The following is a 22,484-nucleotide window of genomic DNA, read 5'->3' on the forward strand; positions in this document are numbered from 1 at the left end:
CTGCCGACCTGGCTGCTGTCCAGAAGGCCATCATTGACACCCTCAAGCAAGAGGGTAAGACACAGAACGAAATTTCTGAACAAATAGGCTGTTCCCAGAGTGCTGTATCAAGGCACCTCAGTGGGAAGTCTGTGGGAAGGAAGAAGTGTGGCAAAAAACGCTGCACAACGAGAAGAGGTGACCGGACCCTGTGGAAGATTGTGAAGAAGGACCGATTCCAGACCTCGGGGGACCTGCGGAAGCAGTGGATTGAGTCTGGAGTAGAAACATCCAGAGCCACCGTGCACAGGCGTGTGCAGGAAATGGGCTACAGGTGCCGCATTCCCCAGGTCAAGCCACTTTTGAACCAGAAACAGCGGCAGAAGCGCCTGACCTGGGCAACAGAGAAGCAGCACTGGACTGTTGCTCAGTGGCTGCATGTCATTCAGAAATCAAGGTGCCAGAGTCTGGAGGAAGACTGGGGAGAAGGAAGTCCAGTGTCAAGTACCCACAGTCAGTGATGGTCTGGGGTGCTGGTGTTGGTCCACTGTGTTTTATCAAGGGCAGGGTCAATGCAGCTAGCTATCAGGAGATTTTGGAGCACTTCATGCTTCCATCTGCTGAAAAGCTTTATGGAGATGAAGATTTCATTTTTCAGCACGACCTGGCACCTGCTCACAGTGCCAAAACCACTGGTAAATGCTTTACTGACCATGGTATAACTGTGTTCAATTCACCTGCTAACTCTCCTGACCTGAACCCCATAGAGAATCTGTGGGATATTGTGAAGAGAAAGTTGAGAGACACAAGACCAAACACTCCGGATGAGTTCCACACAGTTCTAATGAATTTATTCATTATTGGAATTAAAAGAATGGTTATGAACCACAGAAACCACCAACACTAGGCAAAATGGTATGAGAAAGGAGAAATATGCAATTACTTAAGGGAAATTTTACTTATTTTTCGCATAAATATGCTTGTAACCAATTGCTTTAATATATAATTGTACTTGAAGTCACTTATCTACCATGAAAATATGCTAATTATAATATTACATGGCCAAAACATGTATCAGGCACCAGTATTCCTGGTCTAGCAGGAATACAAAGGAGTAATGGTCATTTTAAAGACCTGACGGCCGCCATTTTGAAAATGGGGCCTTTCTTGGAGTCAAACTTTGGTAAACGTTTAGTCTGTTTTTAAGTACATCTGATACAACTATAAACCACTGAGAAACCTTTTGTTAGAATTTTTTTGGGGTCAAGCCATATTTGCAGCTGACTATAAGGCCGCTATCGAAGCATCCTGGGCCTCCATAACACCTCAGCAGTGCCACAGGCTGATTGCCTCCATGCCACGCCGCATTGAGGCAGTCATTTCTGCAAAAGCATTCCCGACCAAGTATTGAGTGCATAACTTAACAAAATTAATTGAAGGTTGACTTTTTTTTGTATTAAAAACACTTCTTTTATTGGTCGGATGAAATATGCTAATTTTTTGAGACAGGAATTTTGGGTTTTCATGAGCTGTATGCCCAAATTATCAGTATTAAAACAATAAAAGACCGGAAATATTTCAGTTGGTGTGCAATGAATCTAAAATATATGAACGTTAAATTTTTATCATTACATTATGGAAAATAATGAACTTTATCAGAATATGCTAATTTTTTTAGAAGGACCTGTAATTTGATTTGAAACAACATAAGGGTGAGTAAATGAATTTTTGAAATATTTTTTTGAGACTTACACTGTTATAATCAGACACGATGTGATGAGATTCAAACGTCAAGCAAATTGTCTGTCCACACCATACGCAACAAAATAAATCAAAAATCACAGCCAATCAGAAGAGTGTGTGTGAGTCTTTTTGCAAGTGCACTGGGAATTGGTATAAAAATGGAATAAATTTTACACTACTTTAACATTATTAAAAATACATACTGAGTGAATGACCAATCTACAAGGCTGGAGGGCCTTGTATGTTGCTCCAGCCACGGCGTCGCAGAAAAAAAGAACACGTTTCTAAAACAGATTCGTATTTTATCACTGTCGCAGCTGGTTAGGACAAAAACGCTGATTGAAAAGGAAAAGAAACTGTCGAGTCAGGTTAGGACACAGTGTTAGTCTAAACAAAATGTGAAAATCATGTTTTGAAGGCTGTACAAGAAGAATTAAAAACACCTGGATCTCAAGAGAAAGAGAGACATTTAAACATTTTGAAACTTCTACTTTTGCTAAACACTCTGACTGAGAAAACCCAAAATTGGTAAGGGAATTTTACAGGCCCACCACAACCAGTGTGCCAATTTGGAAAACTTTCCTTCAAAGGTTTCTGAGGACTGCCATAGACTCCCAGCTAGAATAATAATAAAAAAAAGACACACACACAAAAAAAAAAAAAAAAACAGCAGGGACACGCAACTGGTCCATAACTATGACAGTAAAAGCCTTTAATTTGGTTCCCTTTATGTTGTGCAATGACATTTGAAAGTTTTATCTTTCACACAGAGGGCAGGAATAAAGACTGCCTCATGCTACGCTTGCAGAACCCTGTGAAGAGGCAGCGTAAGAGGGAGTTCTTATCTCTGAAAGTGAGCGGGACAAATTGGAGAGCGCTCGAGCAAGTCGCACAATATCATTTCAATAATGAGGGCTATTTGTTTTTGTTCTTTTTTTTTTTTTTAACCAGTGAAAGTGGGAATTTAGTTTCCTTTAGGCAGAAAACAGAGATACAGAGGTGGACAATGAAAAGCTGTTTGTTCTCTGACAAAATAAGACTGCAGACAAACACACATGACATAGATCAAACCTGAAAAACACAAGGGTCATACTACTGGCAAATAATGGCGAGAATGGTTTAAGCTGCTGTAAGACTGGAAACTGGTTGAAAAGATAGACCACTGGTCTATGAGACAAAGGACATTGGCAAATTACACAGTAAAAAATATTTTTTTCTGTAAAATACCATTAAATGTACAGTTTTTGAAAGTGAAAAAGAACTCATTGTATAATTTACAGTGAAAAACCGTAAAAAAAAACGTAAAAAAACATTACCACAATTGACACTTCACATTTTATGTATTTTTGTTGAAATAATATGGTTTGTCATAGTTTTCTTGTTTTTTTTTTCCTAATCAGTTATGTACATTAGGGTTTTATGTTACATTTAATGTTTATTGCATTTTTTTAGATTTCATGTGTGTTACCATGATGGTGTGAATGACACTGTGCAGCTTTTTTATAAGTATTAACTTTCAAATGGTAATTACTTGGAATGAGCTTTGATTGGTCATGTTACTTTCATCACTGCTGTGATGATTTTTGGTTTGTCAGTGTATTACAATGGTGCAAAACAGATATCAATGTTTCAAAAGATTGTTAAATCAACATTTTATCAGAAAATGAAATACGGTTTATTACTGTAAACTTGAAGTTAAGTTTGTAAAACCATTAACGTTCCTGCTGTATTTTTAACGGTAAAGTTATGGCAACCACAGCTGCCGGTTTTTTACCATAAAAAATGTTATCTCTCACCCACACTCTTGCAGAGATCACCCAAACTCACACAATAATTTATATGTTTTTAATTTGAACAACTATCATACATTTTTATACATGTGTATTATATGAAATGCCTCAGTGTGAATGGTGCAAGTGTTCTATTTCCAAATAAGTAAAACAAAAGGTAACAAGGTTTTTAAGAGTTTAGGAATAACTGGCACACAAAGGAATGTGGTCTCTAGGCATGGCCCTACTTCCATTCATGAATGCTAATTTCCACCGCTTCTCGCAAATGGTCGACTTCTACCCCCAGTAAGTCTGGGGTGGTTGAGGGTCTCGCGACTCTCAGCTACGTACGTAGCATACAATGTTGGGTTTGCACCGACATGATACATTTACCTGACATAATTGTTATATTTGATTATTTAATTGTTATAAGACTTTATTTTCATTAGAGCTAAAAGGAATAGTCAAACATTAACGTATATTCAATGATGCACAGATATCATTGAAAAACCTTTTCATTTTATGGAGTCAGATGAAACGAGTTAATACATAAGTTCAAATGTATTGCATTTAATTAAAAATCCATTTGCCATGTATAGAGACGGAACACGCGTGAGACCTTCACCTCTAATCAATTACCGCCATTTGGATCGATTTAGCAGGCCATACACTGCCATCTTAAAACAGGATACTGGTTAAAACATCACACTCAGTTTATGTGGACAATGAGTAAATCAATCAATTTGACCATATGACATTCCTTACATTTTCACTTCTTAAATACATTGTCTAATGTGATGATGCTTTTTCCTATCAATATAAATGTACGATGTTACCATGTTTAAATCCAACCCTCAGGCTTTGTAAGCAAAGAAACAGTCTGGGCCTGCTAATGAGCAACGGCTGCATAACACTGACACTTGTCAGGGCATTCATGTCCCATGGTAAATTTAGGAGCAGGAGCAAAATATACAAGTAAATTGTTACATTATCTAAAGAAAATGTTTTTGCCTATGCAAAACTCAAAGTCTCAATGTTAGCATTCTTTTGGAGTTGCTGAAGTGCTTTTTCTACATTGCTATGTGGTTGATGAGCTGTTCTGGGTAGTTTCTTACTAGCACAAGACACCAAGAGCCCACACAAAGGTCCCTAGATATGGCTCAATTCTTGACTTTGACTCTGAGGATAAAAGGGTGTGTGTGTGTGTGTGTTCCCACAAGGATAGTAATAGCAGAATGAGAAAATGTTGATCTTGTGGGGACATTTTCTGGCCCCCATGAGGAAAACAGCTTATAAATCATACTAAATTATGTTTTTTTTGAAAATGTAAATATGCAGAGAGTTTTCTGTGATGGTTGGTTTAAGGTTAAGGTACAGAATATACAGTATTAAAAAAAATTATTACGTCTATTCAAAGGTGCAAATCTGTACCCAGAAGTGAGCTAAATCTGACGATTTCCCCAATTGTACAACATAGTATAAAAAAGTTTTTGTTTTTTTTTAATTGTAAAAATGCAGAAATTTGTATTTTTGAGTTAAGGTAGGCATACACTATTTAGATAGCCAAGTAAATGTGTTTGTGGCCACTCACTTAGTAAGGGTCGACTATGGTCCATGACGTCTTCCTCCAGACCCGGGTTGAAACTGCAGCTGCTTCGATCGCTAACCAAGCTGGAAGGGCTTTCCATGTGAGTTTGACTGGTGTTACTGGACAGCAGGGGTGTTTGCACTTGGCCTCCACTCGATTCTGAGTGAAAAGACTTTCACAATTAAAAACATTAAAAATCAAAAGAAAATTCTAAATTCAAATCCAAAGTTTAAGCTGAAGAGGGGAGTGTTTTAGGGAAATGTATATGGAAAGAGTCATCTTTTCACAGTCCATTTTTAGCAAACTTATTACACACAGCAGTTATAAAAGCAAGCTTTTATTCAACTTGGTGGTTTTTATTCCAAGAAAATGGATGTGCATCAAGCTGTAAAACAAAACTGAGCTTCTGTGAAACATGGTAGATCTAACAGACAGAGTTGTATAAGTTCGTACAAGTTTATGTGAGTGGGTGGGCGTGTTTGTGTGTATTTGCTAGAGAATTTCTAAAAGGTATGTCTTACCGGAATCTCTCCTTTGATTGGTTTCGAACGTGATGGTCTTCCTGTCACTGCTGGATTCACTGAGCTCGGTATCACTGCCATCACTTTCACTTACGTAAACTTTAGAGAGAGAGAGAGAGAAAGACAAAATGTGAGAGAGTTAATAAAAGAGAAGAAAAACAACAACAGTGTGTGATACAAGATAAAAAGCATAGTGTTGTAAATACACAAAGATATAAAGAGGTCTGTATGAACATTAAAGATATAGTTCACCAAAAATTTTAAATCATATCATCCTTTTCTCACCATCAAGTTGTTCCAAACCTGTATGAATTAATTTCTTCAGCTGAACACAAAAGAAGATTGAAAAATATGGGTAACCAAACTGCTCATTGGCTCCATTGACTTTTGACAGTATTAATAGTACATTAAATAGCTGCAGTCCCAAACTAGTTTTGTTAATACAATAAAGTTAGCAATGAAGTTGATATGAACCACCACAGTCATAAAAGGAACACAAAATAAAAGGAAAATAGTGGGATTTTGGGTTAAGGTTACAGAAACTCCTGTTATCATGGTAAATACACAATACTAACATGATCTAAACATATGGACACTAATTCTGATTACTTGAACAAACATCTAAATCCTCCCCATCAAACAAACAGCTAACAAGTTATGTAATGTATTGGTATTTTTGGTAATTTGGTAAAAAGTGAAAATGTTACATCCTCTTAATTTAATTTATTCTTTATAGTGAAGTGATGCACAGTGTGCACTTGCATATTAGCATAAACAATTGACCTATGGCTAAGCCACACCCCCTCCAATCACTCGGACAAACAGTCAACATTCGGGGACAGTCGCAATGGCAGCGGTCACAGTAGGAGACATTTCACAGGAGGCAATTGGTGATTTTAGGAGACAGAAGGACTATATACCATCTCGAAATCACCAAAAGGGCCTTAACTATGCATTGGGGGGTTATATTAATAATTTTATTGTTGAGAAGTTCGATGAAAAGCTTCAGCTATAGGCAAAAATGTACAGGTCACAGTGTAAACGTGATAAACCGCATATCGTTGCCATTACTGTTTGGTGCTACAGTATTGACATGAATCATTCAGCACAACATTGTTAACATTTATTTACAGATACGTTAATGAAGCTACGTGACATGATGTACAACACAGCTAGAAGCCAATGTTAACGTTTTATAATGTTAGTCCAACGTTAGCCTAAAGTTACGTTGGAGATTTTAAAGATAACGTTCAAATACGTTGTTGACTTAACTTAGAACAGATGTAGACATCCTTGTTTAATTTATCCACGTTTAGTTGGTGTTGTGGTCTACCGCATAACTTAATCCAGAGCAGACACTTATCTTGGTTGAGATGTGGCTTGGGAGAGGGTAAAAAAATACACACCGTCACCCAGCCTCTCAGGAACCTAGTGTCAGAGTTGCATGTACCCCATTCACACCGTTTGACCATTTTAAACTTATGGCAAGATTTAAATGACAAGAAAACACGAATGAAAACTGACTAACTGCAATGCATTTCAATGGACGTGGAAGCAGATAATGTCCGAGTGTAGCTCATCGCATTTGGGGGCGTGGATTAGCCATAGGTCAATTAAGGACTAAGAGCCAAGAGCACAGTATACTGAATATACTAAGCGAATATTGAATCAGGACAAAGCATGCTTTACTTAAACTGCGCCTGACAGAAGACTTAACAGAGTTCCTGTACTATTCAAAATAAAAGTCTTGCATCAGAAGAACATTTAGAATTATGTTTTTTTTGTTGTTGTCATTGTTTCTTTGACCACACACTCTGTGATCCACTCAAAAGGTCTTGCAACCGACCAGACAGCACAGTGACATCAACCACATTAGTAGTGCATTCATTCTGAAACAATCTGTAAAACGGCTCATGGCAGCACAAGAAGGAAAATTGTAAAATAATAAGCAGGACAGAGGCATGGGTACAGAGAGAGAAAAAAAAATGGGTGTGCGTCTACAGCAATATCATTCACTTCTTCATTCCACTGTTTCTCCTTTCATTTTCTGAGCAGAGGCATGTAAGGATACCCTGAGGAACTTCTGAGTGGCTTCAAGTGGACATGGACCTTAAGATTTTCTATCCAAAGCCTTCATCATCCCAGCAGCACATGCTTGCCCTCGATCAGCGGCTTGAGCCCAAGCTGAAAATTAATATTTTTATCGGAGAGAGAAAAGGCAAGCTTCGGATCAGCACTGTTCTGCCTTCCAATTTGCTGCACTCCATCTGCCATGGTTTCAATCACAGAAAGGAGGATGGAGGTGCAGTGTTGTGGTGTGTGAGAGCAAGAGAGAGACCCATCTCCAGTTAGACACTCTCTCATTCTCTATACCGCCCGTCTGATACCACCCACCTCTCCAATCTGGTACTGTATGATGAATACAGCTATAGAGCAGCAAATTCTGTCGTCATGCTGAATAATTGTTACACACACGGGTTTGTTTGCCCTGATCTAGGGAAGAGCCGGGACGGTTCGGTTGAAACACTTTTCAGATAAACGTCGTTTTCTAAGATAAGGTTACAGATAGATTTTTGTTTTGTTTTTGTAATCAACAACTCACATATGTGTTCTCTAAGTATCATGTGTTATTCGGTACAAATATAGAATGATTTAAGTAACAATTGAATTTCAACACAGGGGTGGGAAGGATGAAACATTACATTTTAAACGGCAATTATTCATCTAATGCTTGTTTTTATGAACAATACCCAACAAGTTAATTATGTACATAATTGTTACAAACCTGTTTTGCAATTTATTTTAATTTAAAGGTGCATATTAATCATTTTGTTCTGTCGCCCAATAAACAATAGGCGATAAGCCGTGCGCATTTTGTGTGCTCTTTCTAATATGCTATTTTGATGAATCCATTTACAATTCATATTCTTACATTTCTTCCTTAAATCATATTGAGTGTTTGCTAGTTGAATACCCTTTTATTATGAAGAAAACAAGGTCATCCGCGGTTCTCCTATGACCAGATGCATCTGGCAGGATGCGCTGTGGGGACAATTGAAACGCTTGTTTCAACCGTCCCGACAGCGCCTCCTGCCAGTTAAACCTGTTTTACACTTAAACTAAAAAAAACTTTGATATTACACACTTAAGGATGTGTTGCAGTACTAATACATATTATTATTATTACAATGGCACATGAAAACATACATACAACTTGTCAGTCAAACAAAAAAGTACTGCACGAAAGAATTCACTAACCAAACTCAAAAACAGCTTTCCGGCATTAACTTTAAAACGACATGACGTAAAGAAGAAATGTTTTCATGGGTCTGATAGGCATTGCGTGCTGTACGTGCTGACTAAATTTGTTGTTTAAGGAAATCTCTCTGTTCCATCCGTCCCGCGTTTCAATCGTCCCGGCTCTTCCCTACTGTTTAAACCACCAAAACACTTGGGTTTATAGTGTGGTTGTGCATGCATTTTCATGTTTACATTTACATTTATTCATTTAGCTGATGCTTTTATCCAAAGCGACTTACAATTGCTATATATGTCAGAGGTCGCACGCCTCTGGAGCAACTAGGGGTTAAGTGTCTTGCTCAGGGACACATTGGTGTCTCACAGTGGATTCGAACCTGGGTCTCTCACGCCAAAGGCATGCGTCTTATCCACTGCGCCATCACCACCCCATGTTAACAAAAAACAAAAAAAACAAAAAAGTGTGAGAGTCATGGGAAAGGGGCTAAATATATTTTACAAAAGTATTTTCTGAGACAAATCTAACAAAGAGATAAAAAAGTGTGCATGACATCATGAGTAAAGACTCGCAAGTCAAAACTGACCCGGAACACAATAAGATGTTACAATGTCAAATGGTTGCATCTCTAAGATACTGTACTCTACGGTTTAAAATAAAATACTCTAAAAATCTGGAGAAAACAAAAAACAATTACTTTTATTTTGATAGTCTTAGTCCAAGTCTCATTCTTGCACTAAAAACTATAGCTGTGTTCAAATTCAAATACGTTCAGATTCACTATTCCATATATTCCCTACTGTACATTACCCCACTAACAGAGTTCACTTTTGCCTGGTTTGTGCTTGCCATTTAATAATCATTTCAAACTTAGCAAACTGGCAGAGTAATAATGAAAAGATTTATCTTAAACTCTGTCATAGACACTAGCATATATAAACCTTAATTAAACTTAATTTAAAAATCGATTAAAAAGGAATTTACACCTGTATGATTTTACGTAGCACACACATTGGACCAGCCAGTGGTTATAAGGGTATAGGCGGGGGGGTTGGTTGGCTTTAGACTGACCGCTGAATGTCTGAACTCCATAGCAACTTTCATTTGGTCAAGGACCAATGGCAGTCTGACTGACAAGTAAAGCAACCAATCACAGTTCATTTTGTTCAATGTAAGGTAGATGTCCCTTGAATAAATGACGATGAAAACTCTTGGACGTATTCTATAGTCAATGGCGCAAATTTGACAAACTTCATCTACTTTTGAAAATACAGTATTTAGTTGATCCTAATAAGAGCTCATTTTCTCAGTAGTAAACATGACAGGTTTTTTCTTCCATGAGGGGGTTTGGAGTCACGGCGGCTTTGTTTCCAGGTGGACCGCTAAAGAACGCGACGCATCACTCGGAAATCGTATAGAATTCAACCAATCAGATGATGACCCTCGAAACTCCTGAAGAGTTTTCAATTTTGCGTTCCTAAGTTCAGCCAACAGTCAGTCGTCATGACGTCTGAGGCTGAGACTAACCATAACATAGTTGCCAACATTAAATAACATCCATTAGAGTTTCTTTGTCATTAGTTTCTTGGTCAGATAATAGCAAAAAAAAAAAAAAAAACTGAAATCTGTGAAAATGTGTTCTGAATTTATGGATATTTCATCTGAACCAACAAAAATGAAATAAAGCATAGTATTATTATCTCTACCTTGACACCATGTGTTACTAAGACATCTACAGACGATTGTCATTTCCCTCAGCCTGTTATTTACAGTTGCCCTCTGATATTCAGAAACGTTCAGTCACATGACTAGTAATGACAGCTGAGACCAGACACCAGAATGAAGAAAAACTAACCTCTGCTAGGGGTACTTCAGCTGACACTACTTCAGCAGCCAACCCAAATGTCACTAGACTTACAGTTAAAGGTCTCGGCAAATAAGAAGTGATTGTTTATTTTCAGTCAAACAAGAGACAGGCATCCACTGGGCTTCATGAAGCAGATGTGTGGAGCAAATACAATTAATATGAAATGCATCTCTGTATGTATCCTAACCTCTGTCTCTCTGTAACAATAAACAATGGTTTACAGACACCATTTAATTAGAGATACTGTATATGGAAGCTTGTTTCTGCCACAGAATGAGACTTTTTCTCTGACTTTCTGACTTAATATCTCCCAATTATAGCAATATCAAGTAGGTCATTATAAAGATATAAAGTAGGCCAATTTCCAAAACATTGTGTTTTCTCTGGATTATAGCATTAAACATATTGAATTATCCTCACCGTGTTATAAAAAGATTTTATTCTAAAGAGATCTACTAACCTTGACACACATGATCTATAAAAGTCCTCTCTGTAATATAAATTTCAGTTTTATGGTATCTTGTCACATGACAACAAATTGGCTTCTCGCATATTAGATGAACAGATTCTACATTGGATCATTTGCGCCACACAAGTAAATCATACAATTGTCCTCCTCACGACACTGCAAAGCTTGCAGAGATTTACAACAACCAGTGACCTTTGGTGGAGACAACAGACAACAGAGACAACAGCATAGTGCTGTAAATGAAATACCCATTTTTAAGCCAACAATGCAACCACACGTCCATTTGGAGACTTTAGATGTGTCCCATCAGTGTACTTAAGCACTATCCCATGGCGTTTTGTAAAATAAATAGTGCGAGTGGTATATTCATACAAAAATAAACATAAAAAGAGTACACTTTAAATACCTGGATGATGCACTTCCAAAAAAAACATTGGACATGAATGCTGTGTTATTTACGAAGCAGAGGCTATTATTCTTCGATGATGAATGACAAAATAACCTTTTTAAATAAAATTATGCTCTACACATTTGTGCGCATACAGTTTTGCTAAACATCATCAACACTGGTCACATAATATCTGTTGTCACCTCTATCAATAAGCTTTTGCTACATGCAAACGCTCACCTTGGTACAAGCTTCTCACAGAAACAATGATCAGTCCCGAGGCAAACTACTTGAGCCCAAGGTATAAACCGTCATGATGACCTTCTGAACTGACAGTGAATAAATGTTCTTAAAGCCAAACGATGCATCAATAACAGCTGAAAAATCTGAATCTGGATCATAAACTTGAATTCTTTAGGTTTGAATGGTTGATCCCCCTTGTAAGGTTAAACACTCTCACCCCCACATGCCCTCAGGTTAAGGTTTCAGTATACTGTAGACCACTATACTCTACCGGTGAATCATGCAACAGTTCATGTATTTCAGCAATTCAAAATAAAAGGTCAAAGTGATATATTTAGTATATATAACTATATGCATGATTATACTTTTCAGAGGGCGGACATTTCTGTATTTAAAACCCTTTTTTTATTTTTATTTCATGTAACTTTCTAATTTACTGAGATTTTGAATTTGGGGTTTTCAGAAGCTATAAGGCGTCATCATCAAAATTATAACTTTGGCACGATAGTTTTACCTGTACATCAGGGATGGGCAACGTCATTCCTGGAGGACCACTGTCCTACAGAGTTTGTGCCGCATTCCAGGCAACCTGTAACTCGTGTTTTTCCAACCTTATACCCACCCGTATACCCACTTTTTTTCCCACCTACTCCCAATTACGAGCTGACGTTACATAAAAACCATACAAAAAAACATAAAAACCCTCCACGAAACCATACAAAACAACAATGGCAGCCCCTATGGATGCAGTGTTTCTGCAGCCGGTACACGGTGAGAATACACTTTAGGACAATATAATGTTAACTAGTTTTCAGTCCATTGAGTGCAAGGATAAATTAATACCAAATACATTTCCAAATATACAAATAAAATAAAATGAAAGGTATAACAGCTTATCTTCCCTTATGCGCCATTTTTTCTCCTCAGTTACCAAGGAGTAAGCACCTTGGCCCCCTAAGGTTCACCATGCTGGTTTGTTTATATCTAGCTACCACAATTCCTTGCGCTCAGGTAGTTTGGCGAGACTGGCCTGGAATGCTACAAAGTCGTGAGTCGTGGTTTGAAGTCGTGATTTACGTGCTCAAAAACCTGCCTGGAACGGAGCATTAGCTTCAACCCTAATCGAGGTCTTTAGGATTACTAGAAAGTTACAGACAGGTGTTTTTTTTTTTTTTTTTTGTGTAAGAGTTGGGAGCTAAATTCTAAGTGTTTAGTAGGTGTATATTAGATACTTTTTTTAGTTCTTCTTAAAAAAAAAAAAAAAAAAACACCCCAAACCTTTGAACGCTGGTGTTAGTACCGTTTTGGACGGCACTGCCCCAGTAGCTGCTGTGCCATTTTTTGCCATTACATGTTAACATGTCGTGCACCTCCAAACAGGATATAAAATGGCACTACAGATTAATTTGGGGGGCAATTTGAACTTGTAAACCTCTGATGATCTCTGTTATTATACTTATCCTAAGCGCATATTGCAGTATGTATCTGTGTTTTGTATTTATGTATACTTTTTTTTTTTTTTTTTGGTAATTGGTTTTGATTGTAATTTTATTACAGAGATCAGTGGCTTGGACCTGGGGGACCGCTAGGGGGTTCAGAGGGTCCATTTTTGTTTTGTTATTTTGAAGAAATCTTTGGGTAATTCTATGTGATCCTCTATATGAAAAATAAAAAAAAGTATCCCAAAAAAAGGCACTAAAGACACATAAATGTCAAAGTAATAATAAATGAGGAAGCAGGGAACAAGAGGCTTCTTGTGCACTGATTTAGGGGCATAATTTAGTATGACTAAATTAAATTCTAGGATTAATATGTGCTTAAATGAAAAACATTGTGCTACTGTAGTGTGTAACTGAAGTACTTACAGCCTTTAACACTTCACCACAAGACACTGGACCAAATATAAGTTTACAAGCAATAATCCTTTTGCTATGATGAGAAGAATTTGTTAATAATCTAAAAGATAGTTACCTCCCCAAAGCCCTTACCCAATAATACCCAGCATGCGAAAGTGTTATGGGCAATTTCTAGTATCATCTGAAGAATGTTTGTAATAACGATTCCTTTTTAGGCATTTTATTTCTAAAAAGCAGAAAAATAATCTACTCCATATCTTGAGCCATCTTTTGCTTATTTGCAGCTTTTCACTAACAGGTATTACCTCAATGAAGAAACCAAAGTTTAGAAATAGGTAACGTTGGTCGACAAGTCTATTAATGTGGTTCACTGCAGTACTTAATCTAGATTTTGTTTTGTTGTGTTGAATTTTTTTGCAATTAAGATTTAATTATTGAGATAAAAAAATTCTGTTTTAGACTTTAACATGGTAAAACTCTATTATTATTCTCAAGACTCCTGCATTTTTTTCCATATAGCACAACCACATGTTTGATAATTAAAAAAAAAAAATGCATCCAATCAGGTTCAGCTGAACCTGAAACCAGGCAAATTATACAGAACCTCCTAGTTATTCAGGGCAAGCAACCACCTGACATGCTCTTTTTGACAATATTTAGCAGTTTTATTTTTGCATCCCTACAAAATATTCAAGCAAAACATTCACATGAGCTAAATATATTTACTCTTTTTAGAATTCTGTGTCACCAACATACACGTCATTAGAAACACATTTATGGGAAACTCTCAGAGCCCATCAATAAAAGCCCGTCACAAAATGTGTGTTCTCAGACAAAACGGGATTCACCGCTATCCGCTGTCAGACCCTCGTGATTCTAAATAAGTGCTCATTACCCATCCGACGGGCGCATTATCATCCCAAATCTGTTATGGCTGCCAGTAGCTGGATTTTCATGAAATTCCAATGAGTAGTATTTTACAAATTTACATACGTTTAGCCTGATTAACCCACCAAAATTAATTCATGAGTATATATAAATGATTCTGGCAGGCATAATCCAGAGAAACATCAGTGGTGATGAAGATTAGTTTTGCTTAAACTGTGATTATGATTTATGGTAATATGCACTGTAAGGTGCTTCTATTGCCAGAGTAGTTATTGGAAAATTATTTGTCAAATCAAGTAACCTTTATGTGTATAGTGCTTTATATGATACGGATTTCTTCAAAGCAGCTTTAATAAACAAGAAAATAAAAAACAATAATTAAAAAATCTAAATTTGTCCTACAGTTGCGGTGTTCACACTTGTAGTTTGGTTCGCTTGGTTTAGGCCAAAATAAAATAAAAAAATTAGTCCTGGGGGTCGGTTGCATAAAAAGTCTTAAAAGTTAGTGATTCTTTAAGACTGTTCATTACCTTTTTCAGTCAGTTGCATAAAAATGTCAAATGGTCTAATTTGACACCGAAAAGTAAGGCTGATTACCTCTAACTAACTGCAAGCTCGTAGTTCTTAAGACACATTCTTAACCTAATGACTGTGTTTAAGCAACTGGCCCCTGTGGTCTTCACATGGCCTTTTCAACACTCACCCTAAAGGCACAGGGATAGATAGCCAAAACAATGCTTGTATGTGAGTTGCCTACATATGATGGTATTTTGACCAGCTGAGAACTGATGAAGAGCTTATAAAATGTGTAAAGGAACTATGATGGGCAAAATCAAGACTATGATGAGAAAAAAAAAACAACGCATTCTCATCCTAGGGCGTCATATACTGACTCTTTTGACAATGCATATACATCTAACGCACATGGCACCCTTTAGCGTCAATATAACATGCTTCGGTTATGGGTAGGTTTAGGTCTGGGGTAGGGTTAGGGTTAGACCACTAGGAGGCGCCTTCTGCCCCATATATATCTGCTTCTGTTATATTGACACTAAAGGGTGCCATGTGCGTTGGATGTATATGCATTGTCAAAAGCGTCGGTATATAACGCCTTGGGATGAGAACGGGCTGAAAAAACAGGTGAGCATTCTGTCCTTTTTATGGTTGTGACATCATGCCCCATTTTTGGTTTGATTGGAAGTGGAGCGAGACTCATCTATTCAGCGATCTCTGTCCGCTTGTTTGGTGGCCCCCAGAGTTTGGATGGCAGCGTTCACACTTATTCAAAACATCCGCACTAACAGAGCAATCACTCCAGGGTTCGTTTTAATCCAACCAAACATGCCAAGTGTGAACACACCCTAAAATGACTGAGTCCTGTAAAACTACGTTACCAAGCAGAAGTATAATTTATGAAATCACTGTTAAAATCTGAAAGCAACTGAGCAACATGTTTAGATAATCATCATTTTATTTTCTGTCGTGTCTCCCAAAGCATCTGGGACGGGAAGAGCTTCATGTGCATGTCCAATCACATCAGAGCGAATGAAACTGCACCTAGTCTAAACATCAGCAGAACGGAGAGATATTCAGTCAAAAGTGTATCTATATATCGCTTTATTATATTTGTTGAGATGTGATGATTTTGACCAGTCAACATTAAAAGATGTTGCAGATTAAATACAAGTTAATCTTTATTGCGAACTGACGGATCCGCAGAAGGCTTAATTGAAGAAAGCACCGGCTTAACTGAATTCAATTAAGCACCACCAAAGTCATTTTAGGGTGTGAAAAAACAATAAATAGAGAGTTACGAAATGTTGCTATCTGGTTTCGGTGCAATAAATTATCTCTTAACATAAATAAAATTAACTACATCATGTTTCATTCCAAACAAAATCAATTGGTAAATAAGTATGTCTGTCTTAAAATAAATGAACAAATTATTGAAAGAGTAAACACCATTAAATTTCACTTTATTGATGAATGTCTACAATTCAAATGTCATATTGACCAGTTAATAACAAAATTATCAAAATACGTTGGACTATTTTTCAAAGTAAGACATTTTCTCCCGCAGTCAGCACTTGTTATCTTATATAAAACTTTGTTTGAGTCGTATTTAAATTATTGCAATGTCATATGGTGTAACACTTTTACTAGCTACCTGAAAAAAATTGGTCTGAGCCAAAAAAACCCTTGCGAGTATTGTTTCATCGCCTGGGTCTATTAAGACTAACCGAATACAATTCTTTTCATAATGCTTGTATGATATTCCAGGTTGTTCATAAGCTAAATGACCGATTGTGTGAACTTGTCCCAATCAATCATATCACACAAGGGAAAAAAGAGTTAATTACTGGTAAAATAAGACGTTTGAAATGTACGAGCCCGAGTGTAGTCTGTAGAGGTCCGCAGATTTGGAACAAGCTTGAGGAAAACCTTAAATTGGTGCATTCTGTCTCCGTTTTCAAAAAAATCTGAAGGAAAATTTGCTTTTAACATATAATTTATCATTTTGGAAGTGTTATATTTGTGCTGGGATCGATCGTTTGTTTGTTTGTAGTGCTTGCGTTTTGTTGTATTTTTATTTATTGAGTTTTTCTTGAATGTTATATGTTGTATGTAGATAGTGGGCCCCCTCTTACAAGCTTTAATAGCTTCTTTGGGGTTCCCCCTTTTCACTTAATAACCTTCCTGTTACTGTCATTTGTCTTTAAACATGATGATGTGTGTGTGTGTGTGTGTGTGTGTGTGTGTGTGTGTGTGTGTTTGTGAAATAAAACATTCTATTCTATTCTATTCAAAGCTTGCTTTTTGTTAAAGCACTTCTTAATTTCAATCTAATGTTTTCCCTTGCTCTTACTTACCAAACTGAGGAATGAGTGAGAAAAATGTTGAGGAAATTTAATTTAAGCCAGAGATGACAACTAATTAAACCTGTAATATTTCTTTAAACAAATTAGTCTCTGTCTCTGCAATGTTTTGTAATACTCTCTGAAAACAAGTTTTTCAACTACTGGCTTCAAAATACCAGAGCAAAAATGCTCTGTTTAGATTTAGATTAGATTAGATTCTGATTAGATTTTAACTAGATCAATACAGATTGTTTACAGATACAACATTATTGCGCTTGTTCACAATAAGCCTTAGAAACATTTACTCTCAGCTTGCTGAGTAACCACACAACAAAAAAGAAAACGTATAAAAATATCCTGAAATAATTGCTCAAATTCAGGGTTTTGTTTTTGTCTTTTCATTAGTCCACAAAGAATGTTCTACTTTAGATAGTAAATATAGTTAATATACAGTATGTGCTGAAGATTTAACCCATCTCATCTGTGGATCTTCTGCAGATCAATTTTATCTACACACAGTACACACAATTTATGTACCACAAATTGATGCCACAAGCCATTTTGCAATAAAACATTTTAAATGGACATTTTCAAATCATATCTCTAGAAGATGTTTTAGAAAACCTGAGAAAAAAAGGATACATTCTCAAGAATGTGCTGATCGCTCTTTTCCATGCAATTACACTCAACAGGGACCAAATCCTTCACATAAATAGAATTAAATATAAATAAAAATAAAACAAAGATGCAAAAGCACCATAAAATGGTCCATGAGACAAGTTTCTGATGGTCTAAAAATTGTAAATAATTATTCATAGAAGATATCCCCCTCTAATTAGACGTTGTAACATCTTAGTCAGTGAGTTGAATTCAAGAACCAAATGGTTCAGATTAGTGAATAAATCCTAACCAGTTTTGTGCACTGGATCACCTGACTCATTGAGTTGAGGATATTCCCCTCTCTATGTAAAGCGCTTTGAGTTGCCGAGAAAAGCGCTATATAAATGTAATGAATTATTATTATTATTGAAAAAACCTGACTCAAAAGAATGATTTGTTTACTGCTTCTCTCACAAACACAGTAGGGCAGATGTAAAGATTTCCAGAATAACAATTTACATTGCACTCAAGTTTCACACAAAGCGTTATGACTTCAGAAACCTGGAATCCACGACATGACTTTGAACATCTGAACATTTTAAAACACTAGGCTAGGCATCATCCACAGTCAAAAATGGGGATCGTATAATACACTAATTGACTGAGGAACACACATCACAAGACGTTTGATCTTTCAACTGCTACTGCTCAAAATCTACAGACTAACTCTTACCCCTTTTCCACCAAAGCATTTTGAGAGCCGGTTCGGATCCGGTGCCAGCACGCGAACCAGTTAATTTGTGTTTCGACAGCCAAAGAACCGGTTCTCGGCCAGGAAAACTGGTTCCAAAGCGGCACCAACTCTTTGCTGGACTAGAACCTTTCTTTTACCATGTCGTGCTTACGTCGGGGGCTGGGGCGGGTTTAGATGAAATCTAAATATCTTTTCTGACCATCTTTACCTAACTCCAAAGAACCTTTTATGCTAAAAAGGTTCTATAATGACGAGAAAGAACCCTTTTGGCACAAAGGTTCATTATAGACTATTATTCATTCATATATTACATTATTCTGCAACATTTTGTAGTTGTAATTAAATTATTGTTTATTAAACTGTTGTAGTAACTTAGGCCCCGTCCACACTAGTGCATTTTCGTTTAAAAACGGAGACCTTTCGCTACGTTTGCACCTTCCGTCCACACTAAAACGGGAAAAACGAAGACCTAAAACGGAGAAGTTTAGAAACGCTGCAGCTGCGTTTTGCGTTTTGAATCTCCGGAGGGCGTTTTAGTGTGGACGAGACAAAACAGGGAACTTCAGAAACGCTGACGCAAAGGCTGACGCTTGGCTCTATGATTGGGTGTTATCAGTCATGACGTGTCCTTCCCTGATTCGTCATTCACTGTTTACACCGACACGCGCATGCCCAGTGTTGGTGAATGGTCACGTGATCCGCGTTTTCAGTCGTTTTAATGTGGACGGAGATCGTTTCTAATACGCAGATAAAACGCTGGTGTGGACGGAGATCGTATTCGTTTTAATTCTCCGTTTTTAAACGAAAACGCAGTAGTGTGGACGGGGCCTTAGTGTCACATTTTAATCATGCTGATTTTTGGAGGAGAAAAACTGAAAGGGCACTCTTTGTGAGATACTGATATAAACATTTTCTAAGCCCCATATCTTGAATTTTGTGATCATTCACATGCATTCATAAACACATTTTAGGGTCGTGATGTAAAGACATCGCAAAGACAGGTGAAACATTTGCAGAAACACAATGGAGTCTGCCTTTGTAATTGTTATGCTTGAAGTTGGCACAAGCGTTTCTATTTAAAAATATATATTGAAAACATTATAAACAAAGAAGAAAACAGTCACAATACAGAACAAATAAATGGAAAGAAAAAAGACACAATACAGAGGTACATAACTAATCAGAAAAGATTACATATCAAAAGAAAAGATTAAAAGACTTGCATATTTCAATTGTTTTTAAAGCCTTCTTGGTACACAAGTTAGAAATAATCCCAAAGTAATGTTGTACTTGCAAGTATTTTTTTAAATTTATTTAACAGTCAGACATACATATAAACCAACATAGTGCAGTAGTGAGCAATCTTGTAAATTCATAATTCCAGCAGTCACAAGAGTGATTTAAGTGTTTGATCTAGTGTGTATGTGAGCGGGTGTGAGTGTGGCCATTGTGACCATTGTCATTACCATCACCATCCCACTCCCCACTACCACCATTGCCAATATTGTGTTGGTACTAGATTTTTATTTCCATCCTTCCTCCTATATAACAATTGCCATTGTCAATCCTGTATAAAATAAAATATGATATAATAAGATTTTATAAGATAACCTTCCCCCACATCTCATCAGTCCCTTTCTAGCTAAGACGTATGGCGATGTACACACTGACGTAATGACGTCGTTCCCTGGGCGCTCTAGTCAGTGGAAAAACAAACAGGTTCTGAAAGGGTTCGCAATTTGAACCAACTTTGAACCAGCACCAGTTCCGAACCAGTTCTTTTTTTGGTGGAAAAGGAGTATCTGACTTTCTGCAAAAAGCAACAACTCCTCCAAAATTAAAAAAAAAAAACAAGTTAATAAAAAAAAGATGTAGAGTACTCCAGCATTTAGAATAAAGGGCATGATTCCTACAGACCACTTTTACAATTTGCATTTTGCAAGCTTAAAAACTCTAATCCTAGTTCAATACAAATACCATAAAGGGAAAAGCCAGCACTGAATCGAGCAAGTAAAGCAGTCTCCTTTAGGAGTAAGCTGAAAACAGCAGGCGCTCTTCTGAAAACGCCTGCGGGCGGTTGAGAACTTCACCAGCAAAGTATTTTTTTTGTTGTTGTTTTTCCCCCAGTTGGGTATATTATTTACAGAATATCCACATGAGTCTTACTAGTATCTGATTTCACAAATAGTTTGTTTCTGAATATAAAAATACTGGCAATATATGAAGTAATTGCTCTGGTCCTTGTTTTAAGTGATTTTGTTGTCATCTGTGACTGTAATACCAGCAGAATATGATTAGGGTTGGGTATCGTTTGAATTTGAACGATTCCGATTCCGATTCCGATTCCTTGTTTCGATTCCGGTTCCTAACGATTCTCGATTCCGATTCTTTTAAGAGGCAGGGCCAAAAAATTTTAGCTAACCTTGCTAACCAACAGCCTTTCTGAAGGAAACACTCCTTCTGTAAAAATACTCCTTTTGTCACAAATTTTGCATTTTGCCGAGATTTCGTTATTTTTAGAAAAGTGAAGCCACACTTTGGATCGCCGACGTAAGGTATTCATGTTCGACTGGTTATACCAACACTTTAGGGCTGCAACTAACGATTATTTTGATAATCGATTAATCGGACGATTATTTTTTCGATTAATCGATTAATCGGATAAAAAATTTATTTCATTTTTTTGTTTATTATAACTAAATAAAACCCTAAAAACCACACTCTTTTGTGTGTTAAACAATCTTCTTAATACAGACAACTTCATTATATAGAAAAACAACAAATAAAAAAAATTTATATGACTATAACCTATGACAAAAATGCTATTGTAAACTAGATTAGTGGATAACTCAGAAAAACTTAGCCTAGAAAAATCACAAGTGCACAATAATTTTATAAAATCTGAACATTTAGTGAAAAAAACATTCCTTAGTGGGGAAAAAATAAGAGACAATAAGTGTAGCACTAACTCTGGTAAAACGTTACACATTGCTCTTTGTATTGTTATACATTCATGAAAAACATCGTAAAAATCAGATGCACAGCTGTTTAGTGAGGAAGCAATATTGACTGTGTATTATACAGTATCTTTGCAATAGTTTATTCAGCCTTTTCTTTTAACAGTTTTAAATTTCATTTAGGCTACTGTGCACGTGAAGAACAATTATAGTCTACTAATCTATAATTGTTAGATCACAACACCGAGTCTACTCTAGTGTTGTGATCTAACAGACACTCAGTAGAAAGTGATTAAGTTACAGCAATAAAAGTCTAGCAAGATAGTCATTATATTACGAAACCATAGACCTTTATCTACGGATCAATTATAATAATAACATTGAATCATCTTGGAAAGAGTTTCATCATGTTAACTGTTGTAACGCGACACGCTGTTTGAACACCGAATAGAGAATGACTAACAGCCGCAGTGGAGGGAAAAGCTTACGTTAACTTGAATTTAATGACTTAAATATACATTTCTATCTCACATTATACTACAGTATGGCTTCATAAAGTATACACGATTAACGCAGGTCACCTATTTTGGTTTCAAAACGGCGAATTTGCCGAAAGGTGAATGATTTTCGTGTATGCTGCATATTGATAGCGGTTTCCTGATGCCCGCAAATCAGTTCAAACTCACGGAATCAAGAGTGCGCGTGCGAGACAGAAGATAATGTGCTCCAAACCGTCCGTGTTGCGCAC

The 22,484-nt window shown here is 36.8% G+C and overlaps 1 protein-coding gene across 2 annotated transcripts in view; it reads right to left on the reverse strand.

Moving 5' to 3' along the window:
* The window catches only part of doc2b (double C2-like domains, beta), a 253,043-nt gene that overhangs the window by 184,589 nt on the left and 45,970 nt on the right, over positions 1 to 22,484 (reverse strand). For both annotated transcript variants that reach the window (XM_039662029.2, XM_089129888.1), the window contains exons 7-8: positions 5,601 to 5,699; positions 5,083 to 5,238 (exon numbers count right to left, since the gene is read on the reverse strand). In XM_039662029.2, the coding sequence (XP_039517963.2) occupies positions 5,083 to 5,238; positions 5,601 to 5,699 (255 nt within the window). The remainder of the gene's footprint in view (positions 1 to 5,082; positions 5,239 to 5,600; positions 5,700 to 22,484) is intronic.

This window comes from Pimephales promelas, chromosome 4 (genome assembly GCF_988280905.1).
Source record: "Pimephales promelas chromosome 4, fPimPro1.hap1.1, whole genome shotgun sequence".
In the NCBI taxonomy this organism is placed as follows: Eukaryota; Metazoa; Chordata; class Actinopteri; order Cypriniformes; family Leuciscidae; genus Pimephales; species Pimephales promelas.